We start from the raw sequence: 25,574 nt of genomic DNA, 5'->3' as shown, positions 1-25,574 counted from the left end.
GGGGGTGAACATAGAAAGCCGACCCTACTCTCCTACACAACCCCCCCCCCCCCAAACTTAGGGACATTAAACTAACCTTGACCAGTTGAGTCTTCATGTTCTAAGTGGAAATATCTGGAGAGTCCATCTGCATTGGCATGGTCAGTCCCAGGTCTATGTTCCACTGTGAAGTCCATCCCCTGTAGGGAAATGGACCACCTAAGAAGTTTGGGATTTTCACCCTTCATCTGATTTAGCCACAAGAGGGGCTTATGGTCTGTCTGAATCTTGAAGTGAGTGCCAAACAAGTATGGCCTCAGCTTCTTCAGGGCCCAAACCACAGCAAAGGCCTCCCTCTCAATAGCTGACCAACGTTTCTCTCTAGGGGTCAGCCTTCTACTTATAAAAGCAATGGGCTGGTCTTGACCATCTATATTCAGTTGTGAAAGAACAGCTCCCACACCTAACTCAGAAGCATCTGTCTGGACAATGAACTCTTTGGAGTAGTCTGGACTTTTCAGAATAGGTGCACTGCACATGGCCTGCTTCAGGTCATCAAATGCTTTTTGACAGCTTACTGTCCACTGAACTTTCTGTGGCATTTTCTTGGAGGTCAAGTCATTAAGTGGTGTCACTATGGACACATAGTTCTTAACAAACTTTCTGTAGTACCCAGTCAGGCCCAAGAAAGCTCTGACCTGAGTCTGGGTAGTTGGAGGAGTCCAGTCCTTTATGGTCTGGATCTTGCTCTCCAGTGGTTGAACCTGACCCCCACCAACTAGGTGGTCCAGGTATACAACCTTGCTCTGCCCTATCTGGCACTTAGTGGCCTTGATAGTGAGGCCTGCCTTTTGCAGGGCCTCTAAAACATTCCTCAGGTGGACCAGGTGATCCTCCCAGGTGGAGCTAAAGACAGCAATATCATCAAGATAAGCTGCACAATAATCATCCAACCCAGTAAGGACTTGATTCACCAACCTTTGGAAAGTGGCAGGTGCATTCTTCAAACCAAAGGGCATTACCACAAATTGATAATGTCTTCCTGGGGTCGAGAAAGCAGTTTTGGCCTTTGCATTCTCAGCTAGTCTGATTTGCCAGTAGCCTGCTGTCAGGTCAAATGTGCTCAAAAACTTAGCAGCTGCCAGTCTGTCAATGAGCTCATTTGCCTTAGGTATTGGGTGGGCATCTGTCCTAGTGACAGCATTGAGACCTCTGTAATCCACGCAAAACCTCATCTCTCTCTTACCATCTTGGGTGTGAGGTTTTGGCACAAGGACCACAGGACTAGCCCAAGGGCTCTCTGAAGGTTCAATGACTCCCAGCTCCAACATCTTTTGTATCTCAACTTTTATGCAGTCCCTGACATGGTCAGGTTGCCTGTAGATTTTACTCTTCACAGGCAGACTGTCACCAGTGTCCACCTCATGGGTGCACCAGTTTGTCTGACTTGGGGTCAGAGAGAACATATGTCTGTAGGATTGCAGAACTTGTCTGTAGTCCTGTTGCTGATGGACAGTGAGGCTGTCAGAAAAGACCACACCATCAACTGAGCCATCATCAGGGTTCTGAGTCAACAGGTCTGGGAGAGGGTCATTCTTCCTCCTGCCCCTCATCTGTAGCCATGAGTAAGCCCATGTCTGCCCTGTCAACATATGCCTTCAATCTGTTGACATGAAGCACCCTGTGGGGGCTTCTGGGAGTCCCAAGGTCCACCAAGTAGGTGACTTCTCCCTTTTTCTCAACAATAGTGTGGGGTCCAGACCATTTGTCTTGGAGTGCTGCTGGGGCCACTGGCTCCAACACCCACACTTTCTGTCCTGGCTGGTAAACAGTCAGTACAGCCTTTTGGTCATGCCAAGCTTTTTGGAGTTCTTGGCTTGCCTCAAGGTTTTTAGAAGCCTTCTTCATATACTCTGCCATCCTGGAGCGGAGACCAAGTACATAATCCACTATATCAAGTTTGGGTTGTCTGAGAGGTCTCTCCCATCCTTCCCTTACTAAACATAGGGGTCCTCTCACAGGATGCCCAAACAAAAGCTCAAAAGGGCTGTAGCCAACCCCCTTTTGTGGGACCTCTCTGTAAGCAAACAGAAGGCAGGGTAAAAGGATGTCCCATCTTCGCCTAAGCTTGTCTGGTAAACCTTTTATCATTCCCTTTAGGGTCTTGTTGAATCTCTCAACAAGCCCATTGCACTGTGGGTGATAGGGTGTGGTGAACTTGTAGTTCAAACCACACTCCTTCCACATTGCAGTCAAGTATCCTGACATGAAGTTGGCACCTCTGTCAGAAATGACCTCCTTTGGAAAGCCCACTCTGGAGAATACTCCAAGCAGGGCCCTTGCCACAAGGAGAACAGCAGGGCTGTGGGTCTGATTAGCAGGCCCACAGCCACATCTAAGTCGAAAACCAGTAAAGCAAAAGCAAAAAGTGGGGGTGAACATAGAAAGCAGACCCTACTCTCCTACAGGTGCGTTAATGTACGCCGCGCTAAGAGTGGAGAAATACAGGGTGACGTAAACGCTCCGTATTGGTGCGTTAGTGTGAGTCGCGCTGGGATTGGACAGAGTAGCGGTACAGTCATAAGGGGAAACTAGTAAGACACGAAAGAAAGGAAAATGTATTACGATCCACCAGAAAGAGAGAAAAAGTCGTGGTTTGGTAAAATTAAGAAGTGGTTTAAGAAGGACAAACCGATCATAACTAGGGAAGGACAGTTACTTCCTCCACCGAAAACCCTGCATCCTTTATGGTTGCGAAATATGGATATCACACCTGTATTTGGTGAGACAACTGGGTTAAGTATACGGAAAAAGACGGAGTATTGGCTTTTCCAGAGCATGGATCATTTAATTTGGCAGTTTTGAGAAATTTGAGAGAGAATGATGAATTTAGAACCTAGACCGACTCAATTCGAGGCTTTGACGGAGTGGGAAGACGAAATGCATGACCGAGAAAGACAGAGAAATGGTAGAGGATATAGGTACCTGTTTGGCAGATCATACGGACATGAGACGCATGATGATCGAATGAGAAGGTGGCGAAATGCGAGTATGACTGAGTTTGTTTCCCGTAAGAACTGCAGGAGAAAATGAAGAACGAAAGTGTGTAGAAAAGAGGCATAATGTGGAGTCGAGAGGGTACGGAGTGAATGAGTCCGAGGATGATGTTCTTGATATGTTCTATAAGAATCGACCACCATACCGACCAGAACCAGAAATATTAACCCCAAGTGCCCCAATGAAAGAAACAGTACGAATCATAAAATTGGAACCAAAGTTCCAAGATTTGGGAAGAAACAATCCTATTAGAGAGGTAGAAAAGAAGTCTGGAGGAAAATTGGATGGAGAAAATTCAGCAGAATTAGCAAAGACAACCCTAGAATTAACTGAGAAAATAAGAGAATTAACCAAGAATTTGGAAGCGGTAATTGTACCAGTAACAATAGGTCCAGTAATGCCTATTTTTGACAAGCAGAAAGACAGTGAACATTGTTTGACAGTCAAAAATAATAAACCGGTTGAACAACCAAGAATGAGTCAGAGTGAGAATCCATGGAGACAGACTATGTGTATGATTGAACCGAATTTTTCAAATAACCTGTTTGTAGGTCAGAACTGTGCAGAGAAACGTATGACAATGATAGAGACGATGTCAGAAACACCAAAAGTTTTTTCGACAAGGAAATGTAAAGTAGCCAGTAGGACCGTCTACAGAGGAGTTGAGTGAATGGTTGAGAAGCTTGCAAAAGAAAGACAAGGAATCTCAGTCAATAGATGTAGCTAAATTACGAATGGCACTGGAAGAATTAATAGTAGGAACTATCCCGACAGAGAAATGAAAAACCTACCAAGATGAGGAGTTGTTGTTTCTGTGGAAAAGCGTAACATGGAGAGCAAAAAGACTTCATGAAAGATTAGAAGAAGTGGCGAATGAGATGGGTATTGATATTGAAACGATAAAAGCCCTACAGAAACCCTATCGAGTAGACTTCACCGAAAAAGACATGGAAAACATGAATACCATAGGACGAATAGGTCAGATTAAGGATATAATTATTTTGTTGAGAAAATGGGGAGATGTGGACAAATGGAAGAGCAGATGGTATCGTAAGCGAGACGAAGTTTCAGACAAAACGTTTTCAGCTTATCCTATGAGAGAAAAAGAGAAGGTTGTGACAGAATATCCTATGAGAGAGATTCCGGGAGGAGGATATGTGCATGTCCCATGGACTAGATAGGATATTTTGTCATTTACGAACGACTTCCCTCGACTGCGTGAAAAACCCGTTGAGTGGTATAGACAGGTGGACAGATTTGTGAAGCTATCCAAAGTATTGTGGATTGACCTGAATAGCTTGTTCGACATAATAGTACCAGCAGATCTATGGACAGAATGTAAAATAGTAATAGATTGGCCGACACAGGAATACCCAAGGGATCCTAAAACAGGAGCTCCAGACCCTGAGGTAATGAAGAAATATGAAGAGGTGATGGCATTCCTGAAGAACAAGGTACCCCCTAAAGTGACAGATTGGGTGAAAATTGACAGAACACATCAAGAAAGCAAAGAATCAGTACATGCCTATTATGAGAGGTTAATCTTAGCCTTTAAACGGGGGCGTGGCCAGCGACATGGCCGACTAAGACGTGCTTCGCAACAGCTCCGGCAGAGATGCTCTGAATACGGCGATCTACATGAATCTGGCAGTCCGCTGGAAACGGGACTCACATGCTCCGGGACCGGAGGCGCTCACGGAGGCGAGGGGAAGACCCGCGGAGCGCAACGATGCCGGATCCAGCGAGGTGCCGCCTGAGGGACGAGCGAGGCCAGGCGGCGGCAAGATGGCGGTGGCCCCCGAGACTTAGGGGACGACGCGGCGGCTGGACGGAGGGCGGCGCCGAAAAGCGAGAGGCCGCCTGGGCGCCCCGAATGGACTGGCTGGGGCTCGCCCAAAGCTGGTAGGAGGTGACGGGCTGGAGCGGGGGGGGCTGGGACGCGTGTCGCCTTCCCTCGGTGCTCTGGTGAGACCCGGACTTCATCCGCACCGGTATACTGCTGCGCGGGACACAGCCGGCCAGTGAGGTCCGGGGCAATCCATCCGTACGGCGCACCATCGTCCCACAACAGACGCCGCAGGTGCGACGCCCTTGGAGCTGCACGGGAGGGGCCTCACGGGGGGACATCCGGCCTTACGGTCTTCTGAGGGGCCGCGAACCGGAGGAGCGGGCCTTGGTAGGCCCTGGGCGCATCTCTGCCCGGCCGGGGGCGGTGTAGCTGGACTGGGCCCCTGCTTCCCCTCCCCCCCGGGCGGAATAGCTACTGCGGCAAGACCCTGCGGGGACGGGAGACGACGGCGCAGCCCCCCCCGGGATTTAGAGGCGGAGGGCTGACTGGGGCCCCGTCGGGGACCTGATCTCGAGGCCGGACATGGGGAAGAAGGCCCCGCCGGAGAAGCCTGCCCGGCAGGGGACCATGGACGACTATACTCGCACTCGGACGCAGACGGGGGCGCCGCCTCTCCCCCCCGCTACACGATCTGACACGGAACTGCTGATGGAGGCCATACAAGCCTCCAGGACGGACATTCATGAGTCGAGGGCGGCGCTGGAGGTCAAGATCGGTGAGGTCACGCTACTGAGGCAGGACTTCCCCAACTTGTCGGAGAGGGTGCAGACGGCCGAAACCAGGATCAGTGAGGCCGAGGATACCATCACCCATCTCCGTAGAGATGTGGCGGAACTGCAGGCATCGCACCGACAACTGCTCTGGAAGGTGGACGATGCGGAAAACAGGGCGAGACGCAACAACCTCCGATTTGTGGGCTTTAGGGAAGGCATTGAGGGATCGGACATGGCGCTGTTTCTCCGAACCTGGCTGATGAACACGTTTCCACAGGCCCCATTCTCGAACTGCTTTGTGATTGAAAGGGCACATAGGGCGCTCTTGGTGAAGCCACCGGTGGGCGCGCGACCGCGTCCCGTCATTGCCCGGTTCCTCAATTTTGCAGACAGGGATCTGATCCTGCGGGAGGCCCAGAAGGGGGCGCTCCGACTAGAAAATACGAACATTATGATCTTCCCGGACTATAGTCAGGAAGTGCAAAAACAGAGGAGAGCCTTTGACGCGGTCAAAGCGAAACTAAGAGACCTCCGCCTAACCTACATGTTGCTCTTCCCGGCGAAGCTAAAGGTGATATATGATGGCGGTACGCATTTCTTCACCTATCCGGAGGAGGCCTGGCAGTGGCTGGAGGCACGACCAACGACGAGCAGCCGGACCGCCGATCGGGAGGAAGGCCGGGAGCGACCATATGGCAGTGGCGCACGACCTAAGGAGCTGGCACTAAGGCAGACTCAGGGACAGTCGGGGCGGGGAACGGGGAAGAGGCAGCGTAAGACGCCCTGCTCAGAAGGTGGCTCGCCGCGACGTCGAAAGAGGGACTCCCTTTCACCCGGAGGGGCTAGAGTACCGGGATCTCGCTTTAGCTGCCTGGTGGGTAGTGGCAGTTCGGAGGAGGACGATGGGAGGACGGCACACGGCTCAGGAAAGGGAGGGACGGCGCAGAGTTCCATACACCCGCTGGAAGTAGCGATCCGGGATCTAGAGCGGGACGCACCCGATCCTACGGAGGAGCGGAGGCCCGATACCCAAGACTCCCACTCCTGAGAGAGACTGGACTGGACAATCTGGAATGCAGCTTGCCTGATGGAGCACGCAAGTGGTCACATACCCCCCCCCCCCTTTTTTGGTTCATATTCTTTGTTAGTCTTCTCATTTGGTCGTTAATGTATGGTGCCCCCGGGTTGGGCAGACTGGGACTGTTCTCGTGTTGTTCACATAGAGGGCACGTGATAGGTTAACGACGGGTGGGATAGAGAGGGAGGGCGACAGACCTACTCCGCCAGCAGTCCTGTGTTTGTGGAGAATGGGACTGGTGGGGGGGGGGGGGGGGGAGGTGGGGAGGGGGTGGGAGCGGGGGAGTGTTGGGGGTTTCCAGTTTGGGGATGTTGGGGGATGGGACAGTTGGGGTTGGTTGGGTGGGGAAGGAGTGGGGACGGGTCACTACAGGCACGCACGACACAACACGGGGCTTGACCGCCAGTGGGGTCCCCCCACAGCAGTCCAAACAGATGGAGATGCAATGCCAGACACGCAGGTAACACAGGGAGTAGCCGGGGAAGGATTCTCGATCCTAACGTGGAACGTCAACGGGCTTGGTAGTAAAATTAAGAGAGGCCTGATAAACGCATACCTTAAGACGGCAGGCCCAGACGTAGCGTTATTGCAGGAAACACACCTTATGGGGACTAAATGTGGATTCCTACCCGGAGGACAATACACGGTCCTAGCGCATGCGGGCTTTACCCAAGGTTCGAGAGGGGTGGCAATACTGGTACGGAAAACACACCCGTTTAGAGTGACACAGACATGGACGGACTCACTGGGGACTTACGTGGGGGTCCGGGGAGTGTGGAGGCGGAAGGAATACACATTAGTGTCGGTCTATGCTCCACCTAAGCTACAGGCGTCCACATTAAAAGGCGTGGCGGAAATACTGCTTGCCACGTCGGACACGATGCAAGTGCTTGGGGGTGATTTTAACGATGTACTGGACCCGGCGCTGGACAGGACGGGAGATAGGGGGAGGGACCGGCCTCTGACGGCCCTCGCCGCCACGATGGAGACTCTAGGTCTGACAGACGTATGGCGCTGGTTACACCCGACACGGCGGGAGTACTCCTTTTTCTCGGGGGCCCATAAGGTGTATTCCAGATTGGATTATATCTTCATGGCGCGACACATGTTAAATAGGGGGGTTCTAGCCGAATATAAAGCAAGGGGCTTGTCGGATCATTCTCCCCTTCTGGTGACAATGGCCCCCCGGGTACCGGGGCGGGGGCAGTGGCGGGTATCACCATGGGACCTCCAGAACTCGAAGGTGCTGAAGGGCATCCGGGCAGATGTTAGAGTCTGCCTCGCCGAAAATGTAGGCTCGGTGTCGTCGCCGGTGACCCTCTGGGAATCCATGAAGGCAGTCATGAGGGGTAGGGTCCAGGTTAGGAATGCGGAGGAAAATAGGGAACGGCAAAGAGAGCTACAGGCGCTGGAGAGTCAAGTACTTCAGTTGGACAGGGAATACCTCGCGGATCAGGCACGGGAGACACTGCGCCGGTTGCTTGACGTTCAGCGGCAGTATAGGGATTTGGCTACGGGAGAAGCTAAAAAGCAGGCGTTGGCGACACTCCACTGTTTGTATGACACCGGGGATAAGTCAGGCAAGCTACTGGCGTGGCTCAGTAGAAAAGAGAGGGATGCGAGATGGGTAGAACAGGTGCGAGACGAAGGGGGAATCTGGTCAATTCCGATGCACAGATCTCGGAAGCCTTTGCAGGGCACTTTCGGACATTCTATGCTGCTCGAGACCTGTGCTCGCAAGATGACGCGCTACAGTACATGGCGGATCTAGACCTACCGACGCTCGCGGATGGGGACATCAAAGAGCTGGAGGCCCCCCTTACGTTGGACGAGGTTAAAAAGGCACTGGCCAGGCTGTGGGTAGGGAAAGCGCCGGGCACGAACGGGTTCCCGGCGGAATTCTTAAAAAAAAACGGCGGATCTGTTGGCTCGCCATCTGTTGGCATTATTTGAGGGGGCACGAGGAGAGGGGCGCCTCCCCCCGGATCTCAGGTTGGCCACGATCGTTCCGATTTTCAAGGAGGGGAAACCGCCGGAGGAGTGCACGTCATATCGCCCAATCTCACTGCTTAACACCGAGGTGAAATTACTGGCGACAGTGCTGGCCCTCCGGCTGAGGAGGGTGATCCCAGATTTGTTTCATCTGGATCAGACGGGCTTCCTCCCCAGCAGGGCGACGAGACTGAACCTGCGGCGATCGCACAACTGGCTGCAGGCGGTGAGTGGCCGACGGGACCCCCACTGGTTTCTCTCCTTAGACACGGAAAAGGCGTTCGATGCGGTGCATTGGCCCTTCATGGAGGGAGTTCTGGGGCGAATGGGTTTCGGACCTGTCTACTGCCAATGGGTGCGATTACTGTATACGGACCCGAGGGCACGGGTGAGGGTAAATGGGGTCACGTCGGGGGAATTCCCTATATGCAGGGGTACGCGGCAGGGATGCCCGCTGTCCCCCCTGCTCTTCACGTTGACGATAGAAGTGTTGGCGCCGCGGGTCAGACAACATCCGGGGATTCGGGGTTTTCGGAAGGGTTAGACAACATCCGGGGATTCGGGGTTTTCGGAAGGGCCCGCTAGACGAACTGGAGGAAAAAATATCCCTCTATGCAGATGATGTCCTTCTTTATGTTACCCACCCCGACACGACGATCCCAATAATTTTCTCAGAGCTAGAACGGTATGGTGCCCACTCGGGTTATAGGGTGAACTGGCATAAGTCGGTGTTATATGCCCCGGTGGGGCGGGAGGACTGGCCGTGTCTCCCGGACAGGCTCCAGACGACGACGGATGGGTTTCAATATCTTGGAGTGTTTATCACACTGGACCGGACTGTCTCCTACGAAAGGAATGTTGGGAGGGTTCTGACCAACTTCGTGGAGGACGCACACAGATGGCGTCGGCTGCCGCTCACAATACTGGGACGTGCAGCCATGTTTAAAATGATAACGCTGCCCAGGTTCCTGTATGCGTTTCAGAATGAATACTATCCGGTTCTTAGGCGGGTCTTTCGCGAGATTGACTCGGAAATACGTAGCTTTCTCTGGTTAGGTAGACAACCCAGGGTGGCGCTAAAGACCCTGCAGCGGCACCAATATAGTGGGGGGATCTCGCTTCCCAACATTGAGGCCTACTACTGGGCGGAACACCTGGTGTTCATAAATGACTGGCTCCATGCCCCAGCAATGCACCCAACGTATGCTCTGGAGAGGCATGTCATGAGCGCCCACTCATACCATTATTACTTATATGGTGGCAAGGATACGGGACGGTTACTGACGGCCACTAAAATCACCTTGGCAATATGGAAAAGGGCGACCCGGGAGATTGGCTGGGACAGGAAACTAAGTAGACAGACGCCCCTATGGCGCTGCACGTGGCTACCAGAACTTAACAAGTTGAGGGGGTTCACGCACTGGGACAACATCGGGGTGTCGACACTGGGAGACGTGCTAGTGAGGGGGGAACTGAAATCCTTTTCGGTGCTCCGCAAGGAATTTGGCCTGCTCCCCACGCAGTACTACAAGTACGCACAGCTGAAACATGCCTGGCAGGCGGAAAGGTTACAGACTGTCTCTCTTCCCGAATACGCACCACTGGAGGGGAGACTGCTGCAGGAACACATGGTGGAACGGGCGGTGTCCCTCACATATCGGACCCTCATGAACAACATGCCCGATACCCTGGGGGCGATTCGGGCAACTTGGGAGGCAGACGTGGGGGAGATGGACGAGGTGGATTGGGATACCGTTCTCATGCATCCGCGAGAGGTGGCGATTAAGTCCAGGCTGCGGCTGATCCAATTCAATATTCTGCATCGAACATACTTTGATAGACTCCGACTGTACAAAATGGGACGGATAGGGGACACATCGTGTCTGAGGTGCGGAAGGGAAGGAGGGAACTTCTATCACGTACTTTGGCTCTGCCCGCAGATTCAGGGGTACTGGCGGGGGATCCTAGGGGAACTGAGCAAGGTGCTGGAGGTGCCACTGCAAGAGGACCCCAAGTTAGTATTACTGGGTATGACACACGATGTGGACCTCCCCGCCCGTTGCTGACCTTCCTGGTACTGGCACTGGTGGTGGCAAAGAGGGACGTGGCAAAATATTGGGGGGCGCCCTCGCCACCCCGCCTGGAGGAATGGAGGAGGGGTCTTGTCGTATACATGGCGGCCGAAAGGGTCACGTACAAAGCGCGGGCTGCCCCAAAAAATTCAGCAGGGTGTGGTCCCGGTGGAGGAGATATCATGGCCTGGAGGGGGGCCTCTAGGTTCAAGGACGGTGTGTACAGCCCTGGGGCACGGGCGGTGATGTATACTGACGATGATGATGATGCCACCCGCGGAATAAGTACGGAGCAGACTTCTTGTGTAATGAGAGAGACGGGGGGTGGAAGGCGGGCAAGGTGGGTGTGGTGATCAGTGCTGACCTGTTTGTTAGGTTGTTTTATGTTGTGCTTCGAAGAAAATCAAAAATGCCAATAAAAAGGTTTATAAAAAAAAAAAAAAAATCTTAGCCTTTAAACAATTCAGTGGAGATGAAAGTTTGAGTGACAAGGATTTGAGTCATTTCGTATACAGGTTTGTATATGGTATTCGTCCAGAAATTAGTGAAATGATAAAACAGCATACGGTAGATTGGCAAAATAAGAAAATAGACGAAGTATTGAGACATGCTAAATATTTCAGTGATGAAATTGAAGCAAAACAGCGAAAACTAAAAGAGAAGGCAATGTAGGCACAGGTAAAGGTAGCCGAGAGACAGGAAGCACAATTAGTGGAACAAGCTGGATTAAAACAAAGATTTAATCCTGGGAAAAATAAAGGGAATAATGAGGAAGCTAAAAAGAAATTTCCGTGTCATAATTGCGGTAGGATAGGGCATTGGAAATCCGAGTGTAAGAATCCACCAAGTACTAATGATGAAAATTCATCCTTGAATCCACGGGTGCAGAATGAGATGAGTGGTCAACAGCACCGACAACAGCAGGGTGTAACACAACAGAATCGGGTGCCAAAATCACCTTTTCCACAGAACAAAAATTGCCAGAAGTATAGTAAGGAGAACGGATTCTACAACGAAGAACAGGTAAATAAGCCGCAACGTGCAAGCGCTGCTTCACAGTATTGGCTGAAACGCGATGAAAGCGATTCAGAAGAGGGTTATTGATGGTGCCGAAGGGAGGAAGAGGAGTCCGTACTAGGCGCAACTCTAGAAGTAGACCAGACAGGCCCATTTGTAGATGGAAAAGTTAATAATGAAAATATTACTTTCCTGGTGCTACTCGATCAACTGTTAGATCAGCTGATGTCAAGAATCTTCCTCTCTCGGATGAAACGATCCAAGTAGTTGGGGTCTCCAACAGACAGATTAAAACTTACCTTACAGAACCAGTGAAAGTTAGTATAGGGAAATTTTCTGAAATGCACAGATTCGTAGTGTGTGACACTAGTCCTGTGAACTTGTTAGGTAGAGATTTATTGTGCAAAATGAATTGCACTATATTTTGTACTCCAGATGGAATAGCTTTTGAAACACCTGATGAGGTGTTGTATAAAATGACATTGGCAAACAGAGAGAAAGAGGTTACAGGAACCTATGCTGTATTCAACCCTGACGAACTACCAAAAGAATTAAAACAATCAGTAAAAGCAGAAGTTTGGGACTTCACAGGAGAAGATGTAGGATTGATGAGGAATGTAAATCCAGTAAAGATAACTGTAAAAGAAGGAGTATGTTATCCAAATGTCCCACAATATAAATTGACCCCTGAAATAATCGAAGGAGTTACTCCTGTGATTGAGAGAATGATAAAACAAGGAATTTTGAGAGAAATAATGAGTTGCCCATGTAATTCACCAATAAGGGGACTGCAAAAGCCTAGTGGGAAGTTCAGAATAGTCCACGATCTGAGAAAGGTAAACAAAACTGTTGTACCATGTTGTCCCATTGTACCGAATCCATCTGTGACTTTATATCAGATCCCTCACGACGCAGAATGGTACACAGTGATTGATTTGTGCCATGCTTTCTTTTCCATCCCATTGCACCATGACACTCAGCAAATTTTTGCATTTCGTTTCGGCGAGCGTATTTTGGCGTAGTGCCGAATTCCACAGGGGTATACAGAAAGCCCCTCAATATTTAATCAGCTATTGAAAAAGTCTTTGGAGAGTCTAGAAATGCCTGAAAATTCAGTACTAGTTCAGTATATCGATGACCTACTTGTGGCATAGAAAACTTGTGAAGCAGACACGGTAGCTTTGCTGAATCATTTGGCAGATGGAGGACTAAAAGTGTCACCATCGAAATTACAATTCTGTAAGAAAGAAGTCCAATATTTGGGATACAGCATTGAGAAAGGACACGAGAAAATAACCATAGATATAATCAGGATCATAAAAAGAATGAGTCCACCAATGACCAAATGAGAAGGGAGAATGTTTCTGGGAATGGTTGGATATTGTAGTCAGTGGATAGGTAACTTTTCATTGATTGCAAAACCTTTGGTACGATTGACAAGAAGTGATGTGAGAGATCCAATTGATTTGAACAAAGAGGAGTTGGCAGCATTCAAGAAGTTGAGAGGATTGTGTGAAGCGCCAGCATTAGGTATGCCTGACTATGATAAGGAGTTTGAGTTGTATTGCAGTGAGAGAAATGGATGTGCACTCTCTGTTCTAGTACAGAAGCATGGAAAACTGAGGAAACCAATTGCTTACTTTTCATCCATGTTGTACCCTGTAGCTGTAGCCCTTCCTGGGTGTCTGAAAGCAGTAGCTGCTACATGTCGAAGTTTGGAACAGAGTGAAGGAATTGTGATGGGATACCCTGAGAAAGTGTTTGTGCCTCATGATGTGGCAATTCTTTTAACAAGGAGTCGTACTCAGTATATGACGCACAGCCGACTAAGTATGAAAAGGTCATTTTGGGTGCAACAAATGTGAGTCTTGTGAGATGTGTGAACGTGAATCCTTCAACATTGTTGCCTGATGTAGAGCATGTGGAGGTAAGAGATGAAGCAGATCATGATTGTTTGGATGTACTTGACTTTTGTACAAAACCAAGACCTGACATAAAAGATGACCCTTTACCAGAAAGTGATTATGTCATGTTTGTTGATGGATCTTGTTTGAGAACAGATGATGGAGTGCTGAGTGCAGCATATGCGGTATGTACAGTGGCAGTAGTGATGGAAGCATCCTATTTGAAGGGAGTAAGGTCGGCCCAAGTAGCTGAACTTGTTGCCCTGACTAGAGCATGTAAGATTGGGAAAAGTGTGAGAGTGACTGTGATAACTGATAGCCCATATGGCTACGGGGTGTTCCATGATTTCGGCCAAATTTGGCTGCAAAGAGGTTTCCTGACCTGAAGTGGAACACCCATTAAGAATACTGAAGTGGTCGGGAAGTTGCTTGAGGCAATACAGCTGCCTAGGCAATTGGCTGTGGTAAAATGTGCTGCTCATAGTCGCAGTGGTGATTACATTGCCACTGGAAATAAATTTGCCAATGACATGGCACAGTTTTGTGCATGAAATCAGAATTCAATCAATTGGGCAAAAGAAAAGGAAATGATTTCTTGTTTCCCAATGTTTACTAACACTGTGGGAACATGGGATGAGATAAGACAATTGCAGGAAGAAGCAGGAGAGGAAGAAGTAAAACAGTGGGTAAAAGCAGGATGTGCACCAAGAGAGAAAGATCATGTGTGGGTCTATCGAGATGGAAGACCAGTTATGCCTGATAGCATGATGTCTGCCATGGTACGGCTGTATCATGGACAGGGACATCTAGGGAGAGACGCCATGATTAGGTCTTTTAAACACACTTGGTATAATGCCAAGTTTAGGTTTGTGGCAGAAAGTATTTGTCATAGATGTCTAATTTAACAGCAGTACAATCCCAGAAGAAAGACAGTGGTGAGTCTAGGAACAATAGGTCGAGAGGGAGGGCCTTTCACCAGAATGCAAGTAGATTTCATTGAGATGCCTCCTTGTAACAGGTTGAGGTATGTTTTGGTAATGGTATGCCTACTCTCTAGGTGGGTGGAGGCGTTCCCAACTAGAAGAAATGATGGAATGACAGTGGCAAAATTATTGTTGAGGGAATTTATAGCTAGGTTTGGGTTCCCAATAACAATTGAATCAGACAGGAGGAGGACATTTTCATAATGAGATCATAAAATTGATTTGTGAAGCATTGAATGTACGACAAAAACTGCATTGTGCCTACCGACCAGAGGCTTCTGGTGTAGTAGAACAAATGAATGGTACTATCAAAAACAGGATAGGGAAAATGTGTTTAGCCACAGGTATGAAATGGCCCGATGTCTTGCCTCTAGTACTCATGACTATTAGATCAATACCAGACAGAACTACTGGTTTGAGTCCTCATGAGATCATCATGGGACGCGCAATGATACATGTAATTATACCAGTCAACAAGCTGATGACAATAACTGATGACATGGTATTGGAATACTGTAAAAGCCTGGCTGACGCAGTTCATTCTGTGTTTCATCAGGTTGGAGCGGATGCCACCACTCTTGAAAAGAAGACAGCTCATGATCTAAGCCCAGGGGACTGGGTAAGGATAAAAGTACACCGAAGAAGAAACTGTTTAGTTCCCAGGTGTGGAAAACCATGGTAAGTCATTTTGACTACAACAACAGCTGTGAAGTGTGCTGGATTGAAGAACTGGATCCATGCAAGTCATACTTTGAGAATTCCAAATCCAGTTGATTGTAAAGAAAAGGAGTATTTTGATGAGTCAGAATCCAGTACTGAGTCGGATGACGGAGAGCCAAAAGATAAAGAAGGAGAAAACTCTGTAAGGGGGGAGACAGAGCCAAGGTTAACTTTGGTCCTCAGACGTAACTCCCTGAGGAAAAGGTTACAGATTTCTGAATCCAGTTCAGACTCAGAGACAGAACCAAGAGCCCATTCATTCAAGAAAGAACAAAGGAAGAACAAAGAAAAGGACAGTGGAGAGACAATAAAAGAAATCCGTGAGAAGGAAGTGCCAGATGAAGGATTGAGAGAAATTCCACCTGAGACAACACCCTTAGATGGACAGGTGCCAGATACAGAGAGAGAGGGAAATATCCTTGCGGAAGACCCCCGAGGAGGTGTAGGGAACTCCAACATCCAGTTAGAAGCAGGGACAAGTAGTCAGCAGGAAGATTGCGTGACGGAGATACGAGGAGGGACAGAAGTAGGGAAAACAAAAGAGGTGGAAAAAGAACTCATTGAAGGTAAAAAGCAAGTTGAAACAGAGTCTGAGGAAAGCGAAGATGAAATACCAGAAGGCCGAGTTCTGAGAAAGAGAGCTTGGAGAACTGAAAAGAATGATAAAGGGAGTAAATTGAAAAGGAGCGGCAAAAGACGAGGTGTGGCCAAACAAAATAAAGAGACTGAGGTATCGACTAACACGTGTAAATTCGCCAAGAGCTGAACAGGTCAATGAAGTAACGAGTCAGGAAAAATCGAAAGAAGAAGAACAGACAGTAGTCACAGAAAAAAAACGAACAAGAAAACCTAACCAGAAGTATAAATCACCGGCCCTGCCTGAAGTGAAGGAAGAGGCGGATAGCCAGAGGTGGTTGTACCGGAAGTGGTTGAGGAAGACGGAGAATCGGAAATTCTGAGAGTTATCTTGCCCAATATTGGAGAAGAAGCGGATGTTCAGGACAACCTGTATGTTGAAAACGAAGGTAAGGTGAAAGATGATGAGATGCCAAACTGAATGAGACAAGGAAGTTACTGATGGAAAAACAATAAAATACTGAAAAAGGCAAAAACTGGTAGAACCACATAGGTGCTTAGAAGCCTTGGGTTAGAAACTAGTTGTGAAGTAGAAGAGGCTAAGTCAAAAGACACGGCTCATTTAGAAAGATGGCAAACATAGAAAGTAGCAAAAGTAGATGTACCTTTCTTAGAAGATGGTGCAAAATGTGTTGTTGTTGTACAGGATTATTAATGCTTCTTTGGAGTATTCTTGCTCTACTAATTTCATTTAAAGTTAATGTTGATACATTGGAAGGACATAGTGATAACATAACTAATATAGGGAAAGTTCAAAAGGTAGTTCCAACTAGAATAGATAAAAACTATTTACATAAAGACAGGTCAATAACAGATTTTTCTAACAATGTGTTTTCAAAGTTGTTGTATGAATATGTAAAAACAATGGACGTAAGGGATTGCTACGTATGTATGCAATTACCTGCATCTGTATCTGAAGGAGTGACTTATCACCTTCCTGTAACATATGGAATAACCGGTAGTATAATAGCTAGTTTATTTTATCAAACAGGTAAATTGGAGTATTATTTTTCAGATGTAGATACTATATTTTCACAATTACCAGCAATTAACAAACTAAACAAGGTAAAACCTGCAAAGGTATTAGGTGAATTTTTCTTAGAGAGAAATGAACTAACCTTAGAATATATATTTAGAAATAACTTGACTTGCAGTTTAAAGAAAGAGGAGAAGACATTTTTGGCTATGGTTGCAGAAAGGAGATTGAAAATGCAAACGAAGGTTTCAGAAGGGAAAGTGGAGAAAACGGTTTGGGATGTAGAAACGGAGAAACATTTAAGAGGAGAAACGAGTCCAACTATGGCTTTAGATTGGCCTCAGAAAGGGAAATTGTGTATAAGAAGGAATCAGATGGCGTATGACAGTTATTTTCTAGGGAATAGTGAGTGCCATGATACATACCTAATCATGGGAGGATGGGAATTTAAAGGTGGAAGAGATCCAGTCTTTCCAGGACTGTATTTGATTTGCGGGAACAGGGCATATTATCGTTTGCCAGACCACTGGTATGGCACATGTTATGTTGGCCTTGTCTTTCCAAAGATTTGTCACATGGATAGAGGAAAAGATGGTGTACATAGCTTAAGTAGTTATTTAGCACGTAGTAAGAGAGAATCTTGGACTGAAATTGTGGGTGACATTTTTGGAGCACTGATACCCGCAGTGGGAATATCTCTGAATGCAAACAAAATTAGAAGGATATCAACAGTAGTGGATCGGTTGTCAACAAGCACCGCTGGAGGATTCTTATTGGTAAATACTGAAATGGTTGCCATGCGTGCTATGGTAATGCGAAATCGACTTGCCCTTGATATTTTATTGGCAAAAGAGGGTGGAGTCTGTGGAATGCTGAAAGTTCAAAATTGTTGTATTTACATTCCTGACGAAAGTAGAGATTTGAAAATGTATATTAAGAATATTACAGAATTGCATGACGAAATTGTACCACTGGAGGTTGAAGGTGTTTGGGAGAAGATTGGTAAGAAAATATCAGCTATTAAGGACTTTGTAGTAAAATTAGGTAGTACATTTATAGGTAAGATATTATTTCCATTAACTTGTGTGATTACCTTAGTATTAATAATAAGATTAGGTTGTATTTGTTGTAGAAAGAATAAAAATCAGAAAAGAATAAAAAGAGAAAACTTAAGGAGAAGGGATAAGAAACAAGAAAGAATTTGAAGAAATAGAACTAGAAGAATTAAAGGATAGCATGTATAAAACAGCAAAAAGAGAAGAAACAGGGGAAACTGAAATATGAACGAAACAAGAAATCAATTAAAATTTCCATAAAAGGGATACAAAAATTGTAATTAGTGTGGTGATATAATCACCAAAAAGGGGGATTGCTGGAGCGGGTAATACAAAATTTTGTATACCCCCCATTCTGCATGTTTATATTAATCTGAATAATCAATTAATTGTAATATTATTAATTTGTTTGAAGTAATAACTCACCAACTATATTAACAAAGAATTACACGTGGGAAGTGCACCTTGCATGGCTATATTAATTGTAAACTAACTTGAGTACGCATATTAATAGTAGAAAACTAGAATATTGCATGTTATATGTCACTTTGGTGATGTATTTGTGATTTGTGCTTTATTCAGAGAGTATAAACCGCTCTGAGTGTTGCTTCTGCTAGATAAACACACACACATATGGGTATTAGCAAGGGGATAACATTTTATTAGCCATTTCTATGTTTAATTATTTTTTTGTGTTTCTTTTGCTTAAGTTGACCATTTCGGCCTAAACAAGATGGCTGAACGAGACGTTAAACGTGACTGCCCTGACAACACGAGGTTCTGGGTGAAGTGCGCAGGCGTCACCGCCAGCAGCAGTGGCCTGGACCTGACCCCGGGAGAACATGTACCCTTCAAGGACGCTCCGGGAACCCATCCAAGACCAAAGACAAAGCTCAATTTAAAAGCTGGAACAAGCAAGTTTGATGACTTCATCATTCGACACCCTGAGAACTGTACCCCGCTACCCCAAATGGACCAATCAGGACTCTCTAAACCCCGATCTTGATACTTTTTGACATTATTTTCACTGTAAAAGTAGGTAGGGAATTAGGCTAAAAACGCTAACGATATCGCTGATCGACACGCTCTTCTTTGACGAACTCGATTTCCTGACGTTATGCTGACGGAGAGGACGGTGACACTGCTGGACAGCTTTTATCCTGAATCTTTGAGAGACTGAATTGCGGCCTAACTTTGCTGAATAAATTCTTCTTTGACTGATTGACTTAGAGGACGACTTTAGCCAGAATAGGTAAATATGATACATTAAAATGCTGATGATAATTTCTAACGTTTCTTGCAATATTTCTTAGATAAAGAATATTTGATCAATTGACAAATGTGTTGTGTCGATTAAAAAAAAAAAAATTAAAAAAAAATAAAAAAAGAGTTTGATGGGATTTAAGACTAGATAAATGACTGTGAATCTAAACCTTCAAAACAACTAAATGATCCATCCCCTTATGAGAGGGATATCTTAGGTTAATGTGTTTAAGTGTAAGGTAAAGGTATTCCTTTCATGTCAGCGTTTGGAGGCGTATTTCCCTTGGGAAAAACAGATCAACGGAGTGTAAGTATATTTGGTGTTATGGGCCCCACCAAATGAATGTATTTGAGTGAATTTGATGCAGAGGTAGTTGGTCTGTGCCGAAGGGGGAATTTGACGCTCCGCGCTGCAACATTATCATCCATGCTGACAAGTCGTTACTGGACGGACGATACCGGTCAGCCCCTTGTAGGGCCTCCGGGGAAATCACAGTGCATACACATAAAAAAACAAGTATGGTATTACGTTCATTGACCTGGCATATGTCCTAGAAAAAAGGTGAATCGCTGTGGCCTGGAAATCCCCAGAGGGCCCCCCCACCTCAGGACTCTGGCTGCCAGACCTGCTCAAATGGGGGGAGGTTGCAGTCTGGCACAATCAGATATCACACCAGAGGGATGCATCACACTTAGATGCCTAGGACACTTACCTGGAAAATCTGGAAGCTAAATGGGACGTCAGAACGCCGTGAGCCCTACTAGATCCCGCCCCTCCCCCCCACCCCCATTTCACCCTTCTGGAACTGATTCAATGGGGGATCACGATGCGCCCCCCCATCATCAGCTGTGTAAACGTTACTTGCCCCATGGCTCTTTGGTGATGGGCTGTCTTACACCTCCCCTCTCCTTCTGCATCATGGCCCTAACACCCGGGTAGATATACACACCCCCAACCCACCTGCGGCCCAAGTTGTGTAGTAGCTCATCATTTTCCTGTGTTGCATTGTCTTAGCCCCTGCTGGGCAAGCTTGTGGATGGTGGGCTCCAATCCACAGATTTTTTTTTGTTGCTTTTATTCAGCAGTATCAGATTTCATAAAGGTTACATAATAGCCAGTCTTTATACAATGCAGATCAAACATAAATTCCTTAAATAAACCTTTTAACATTCATCTCTTATCACAACCAGCCTGTTATCGGTGCCCATAATTGCTCACCAAATTGCTTCCTTCTATGACCCTTCAGTTTGTAAAGTGCCATTTCCATATGATATAGAGCAAGAATCCTAGCCCTCCATTCAGAGAAGTGGGGTGGATCCGGGCTCAGCCAGTACGAAGTTATGCAAAGGCGCAACACCGCCATACATAAAAATAAGAAACCCCTTTGTGGTGCTAACCTTTTGCTAATTGCTGTATCAAATTCATTGCCAAACAGAACAAAGTAGGGATTAAGAACTACCGATATGTCTAAGGAGGAATTAAAAAAAAATTGCAAATCAGATAGGAAGGGGGCTAGGGACGGGCACAAAAAAAACATATGTGCAGCATCAGCTCCTATCTCACCACACCGAGCACATTTATCCCCCCTCCCCGTCTTCCATTTTGCAATCTTAGCTGGAGTGTAATACAAGTCAAATATCGACATATAACACTGACTTTTTAGACTCCCAGACAACAGAATAGACCTTGCCAATTCTAAAGACTCCTGTAAATCTATTTTAAGGATCCCAAGCCTTCTTTCCCATTTTTGTTCCTGTACTGGGAGATCGTCATGCTGTCCACGAGTAACTTCTTGATACAATTGCGTCAGCTTCCCCCTGCGGATTATAACCTCAAGTATGGGTATTTCCTCAAGAGAGCAGGTGTCCTTCAATATAGCTTTATCTAAAAAACTACGCAGCTGTAGATATTTAAAAAAGTCACCCTTGCCTAGATTAAATTTCTCTCGCACTAAGGTATATGACATTATTTGACTATGCTCACATAGATCCCCCACAGTCCCAATACCTACCGCGCGCCACTTACGGGCAACAGAATCCATAAAGACTGTTGAGAGAGCCCCTGGCAGGCCGATCGGGGTATACTGATTAAAATCCTTTATCTTAAACAGCGTACGGATCTTTTTCCAAACAAAGAATACAGCTAACAAAGTTTTAAATCTAGTTTTTTTGTAATAACTTGGCTCTATAAACCTATCTCACTTCCGTGTGGCAAGGCGATGGGCCCTGATAAAATTCCACTGGAGTTTTATATTAAAAGTTTAGGGCGGAATTGGGGTTAGAGCTACAGGCTCTATTTCAAAATGCTTTTGAAGGGCTCCCGCCGGATTCATGGTCTAAAACGAAAATCATGGTTTTTAAGAAGAAGGGGAAGGATGGGCTTCAGCTTGGCTCATACCGGCCCATTTCTTTAATAAATTCAGATAGTAAAATCTACTCAAAACTCCTTGCTAGGAGAATAGCTAAAGTCATCACCTCAATTGTCTCATTACGTTAACATGGCTTTATTGCCGGACGGGGCATCACTGATCATATAAGCCGTGTCATAACCCTCCTGGACTGGGCACAGGCGACGGACTCCCAGATGGGGGTGGCCCTGTTGGATGCCGAAAAGGCATTTGACAGGGTCTCCTGGGATTATTTATGGTCAGTCCTTATTTGGAAGGGATTTCCCCCTGACTTTCTGAAGGCTGTACAGACTCTATATAGGAAGCCGGCTGCCACTGTTAGGGTCTCAGGGGTGGAATCGGAGGAGTTTTAAGTGTTAAGGGGCACCCGACAGGGATGTCCCTGCTCGCCTCTTCTCTTTGCGCTCTATATAGAGCCGCTGATCATTAAACTGGAATATGACTCTTTAATTATCCCCGTTAAACCTCAGTTACATGATGTTAAAGTTTTAGCCTACGCTGACGACCTAGCAGTCCTTACAAGTGACGTGGTTAGTGCATTAAATAGAATCGAGATTTTGACGAATGAGTTTGCAGCGCTATCAGGCTATAAGCTGAATTTAGCCAAGACTCAGATTTTACATTCGGAAAAGGGACGCCCAGCAGACCCCAAAATAGTTGATGAGGCAGTTTATCTGGGTATTAGAATTTCGGCGAAAGTACAGGATATTCCAGTCTTAAATGCTGGTCCTATTGTTTCAGACTCTAATAAAACTTTGGAGAGATTAGATCATTTGCATCTGTCACTTTATGGAAGATCCAATCCACAGATATAGATTGTCCCTGCATCCACTAGGTCGACTGCTTCATCCCAAGAAAGTTGGATAGTCTATGGGAGTGGTATACTGGTATGCCCCACTGGTTGGCACTGTAACTTCGCATGGAACTCTGTCTTATTTGTATTTACAGCATAAACATTATATTGCTTTTGTAATGTTTGTTCCATCAGCCCAAGATGTATGCTTAATCACTAATAATGAGATACTGAGGGGGGAGGGGCATAAAAGTTCTTGAGGTGGCTTAGCTAGGTCTGTGCAAGAAGTAGCGACCTTTAAAGGCACACACAGTGAAATACTGCATAAGACATACTTTTGACAAAGGGCCAGTATTTTTGCTGCATCTGTAAGAAAGTCTATGCAATTGTGTATTCAACTTTTGTTAACAAATAAACTGTAAAACCAACATGTTAAGAAAACAAGGACAATTCATAAACTGAACGTGTCTTTATGGCATGCTCAGTCTTCCAAAGAGCACAAGCTTCCTAAACAAAAATGCAATAAAATCACACAATAAAATATTGTATTATCATCGAGTAAATCATGCCACATTTGTAGTCTAACAAAAAGGACTAGGTATTGTCCCATCACCAAATCTTAATGAAAACCCAAATAGGATAATGTTACCATTCCAGAAATGCCACAGCCTTGACAAACATTCCAGTCAGGCAATGGAAAACCGTGAAAAACGTACGAACGGCACTCCCTTAAGGGACTGACCCAAAGCATACTCCCTTTCAGTACTACTTCTCAAACTTTACGGGAGAATTGAGAACGAGTTTACCAAAAGCCAATGCTGTGGTTAGCCAGGCATAAAAAGTAACGTGAATGTCATCACCTGAACGCAGCACAGCTAACATTACTATACGTAACAATCCTGGAAATGTACCACTGCCAGAGTCACAGTGAAGTTATCTATCTGCAATTAAAGAGACATGGAACCCGAGGCGTAAAAAAAAAAAACACGTCTTGCGGGTAGGCATTAATGGCAAAGAGGTGCGTGCACTAAAACGCCAAATGACTCACCGGAAACAAAAAAACACAGATCTGCAAACCGGAGAAACAGAAACTAGCAGACGTCAAACTAAAAACGAAACTCATCATTGAGAAGGTGTGCCTGACATAGTAAAGTGGCAAAGATGGAGTTTAGAGAGGATATTAAAGATAATGAATTTACTTTTGTCAGCACAACATAACAAGGCGTTCAACATATCCTTCCAAAATTAATTCAGCCCCACACTTTACAATAACAACTAAAAACATTGTATGGGTAGATGTACAATCATAGAATAAAGACAGATGCATCAATGACGGGCTGAAAGGAGCACATTACGACTAGTGCGCTTTTTGATCACCCAAGTGTTTTAGTAAACAAAGCGTTTATAAATTAAGTACACATTAAGAGTGCACAACAGTGTCTGTACTGGGCAGCACGTTATGCCCGAAGCGATCGAGATGTCCCCTCTAAGAAGAAAGTTACTTTTGTTAGTTAGACAACCATGACAACTCCGTCGCTCCTTCCTCGCAATCAGACCCGCCCGCTAAGTCAAGAGTTGGCTACGGAAGAATGTTTGCACTCAGCATCGCATTACTTACCTCATCAAGTCTGCCGGTCTCGATAAAGTGTGTGAGTATGCATTAGTTCAGGGTGAGCAGTAGTGTGGGGATTCACGACTGGAGCAACTTTAGAGCGACAATTAATACTGTCCGTGTTAGGCCATGGTTGAAGTTACTGGACAGACAGGATGGGATATATCATACCATCATGATTAAAGCACACCCTATTGGGTTGGAATGCAGTTAATGGAGCCAGGGGGAGATCCCACATACCTTTGTTCTGGTAATGTAAAGCATAAATGTGTCACTTCTACATGGCGTTGTCTTTCTAAGGTTTTAGTTGACGACAACCTTTCTATGTTATTAGGAAACGGCCGAAGAGGTAAACAAACCCACACCACTTCCTGAAAAGGATACATTGCTATGGATTGGATAGCATTTACATTTATATAGCGCTTATTACCTTCGAGGAGGAATTGGTGGCACTAGAGTTGGGAGAGCCCACAAAGTCAAAAGGTGCAAAGGAAGGTTTCAATACACATATAGAAATTGACATAGGTCCGGGCAGCCCTTGAAAACTTGTGCAGGGTGTCTGTAAGAGAGCATTTGGTAGTAAGGTCACTTTATGCAGCAATACAATGGGCAAGGTGTTCTGAACGTTGCTCCGGGAACTTGTGAGGTGCAGTACTTAGGTGGGGGTGCACTACCCACGCCTCAAGATGAATACTTGAAATTTATATTTAATGTGCATGGAAACACAATAAAACTGCACCGAAACGACCGTGACATTAGACTAACTGGATGCTCAGGGAGGGGGTCGCACACCACCAGCTCAAGAGGTGCACCTTCGTAAGGCCGAAGCTGTCAAACCCCCGAAAGGCGGGAGCCAACCCTGAAGAGGGCGCCGCACATAAAGCTACCCCAGTGACACAGAGATGCAGCCCCCGTAACTCCCAGTTACCTGACACACAGCGGCTCTGAAGTCCCGGTAACCGCTACCTCCCACCACCTCCAGCGCCCGCTCCGCGCTGGCGGTCTGTTCCAGGCGACGGTCAAATACGAACACCCGACCGCCTCTAGAACCCCATCGTTCTCCTGCAGCCATGTTTACTAATAGCGGCGCCGGCGACGCGGGCTCGAGAACCGGCGCTACCTCCATACAGGCGGAGGGTGGTGGGCGGCGCGAGCTGGGGGAGGAGAAGACGGAGCACTGGGTGTCAGACCCACGGCTAGCACGAGCCTGCTATGCCACGCCTTCTTGCGCGCACTCGCCGCAGCCCCTGTCAAGCAACCCGCGACCGCGCACGTGCACATTGCCTAGACTCCCGTGTCTCATTGCACGCTCTCCTTTGCTGAAGAGGCCCGGGAAATGATTCAAACGTGAAGCTGTGACGTCACTGGAACTCTCACTACTAGCCAGTCGATACAGGAATTTGGGCAAGTAGCCGTCTAGCCGCCGGGGACGCGCACGCTTTCAGGTCGCAAACATAAATCATGGCG

The 25,574-nt window shown here is 46.7% G+C and overlaps 1 protein-coding gene across 1 annotated transcript in view; it reads right to left on the bottom strand.

The window, feature by feature from the left end:
- SMCHD1 (structural maintenance of chromosomes flexible hinge domain containing 1) overlaps positions 1 to 25,324 on the bottom strand; it is a 1,955,900-nt gene extending 1,930,576 nt beyond the window's left edge. The window contains exon 1 of the mRNA XM_085605822.1: positions 25,036 to 25,324. Coding sequence (XP_085461948.1) covers positions 25,036 to 25,233 — 198 coding nt within the window. The 5' untranslated portion in view covers positions 25,234 to 25,324. The remainder of the gene's footprint in view (positions 1 to 25,035) is intronic.
- Between the last annotated feature and the right edge of the window lie 250 nt (positions 25,325 to 25,574).

Source organism: Triturus cristatus, chromosome 5_1 (genome assembly GCF_964204655.1).
Source record: "Triturus cristatus chromosome 5_1, aTriCri1.1, whole genome shotgun sequence".
Taxonomy (NCBI): Eukaryota; Metazoa; Chordata; class Amphibia; order Caudata; family Salamandridae; genus Triturus; species Triturus cristatus.
The sequence above is the reverse complement of the archived record's forward strand: the minus strand, read 5'-3'. Positions and strand labels throughout refer to the sequence as shown.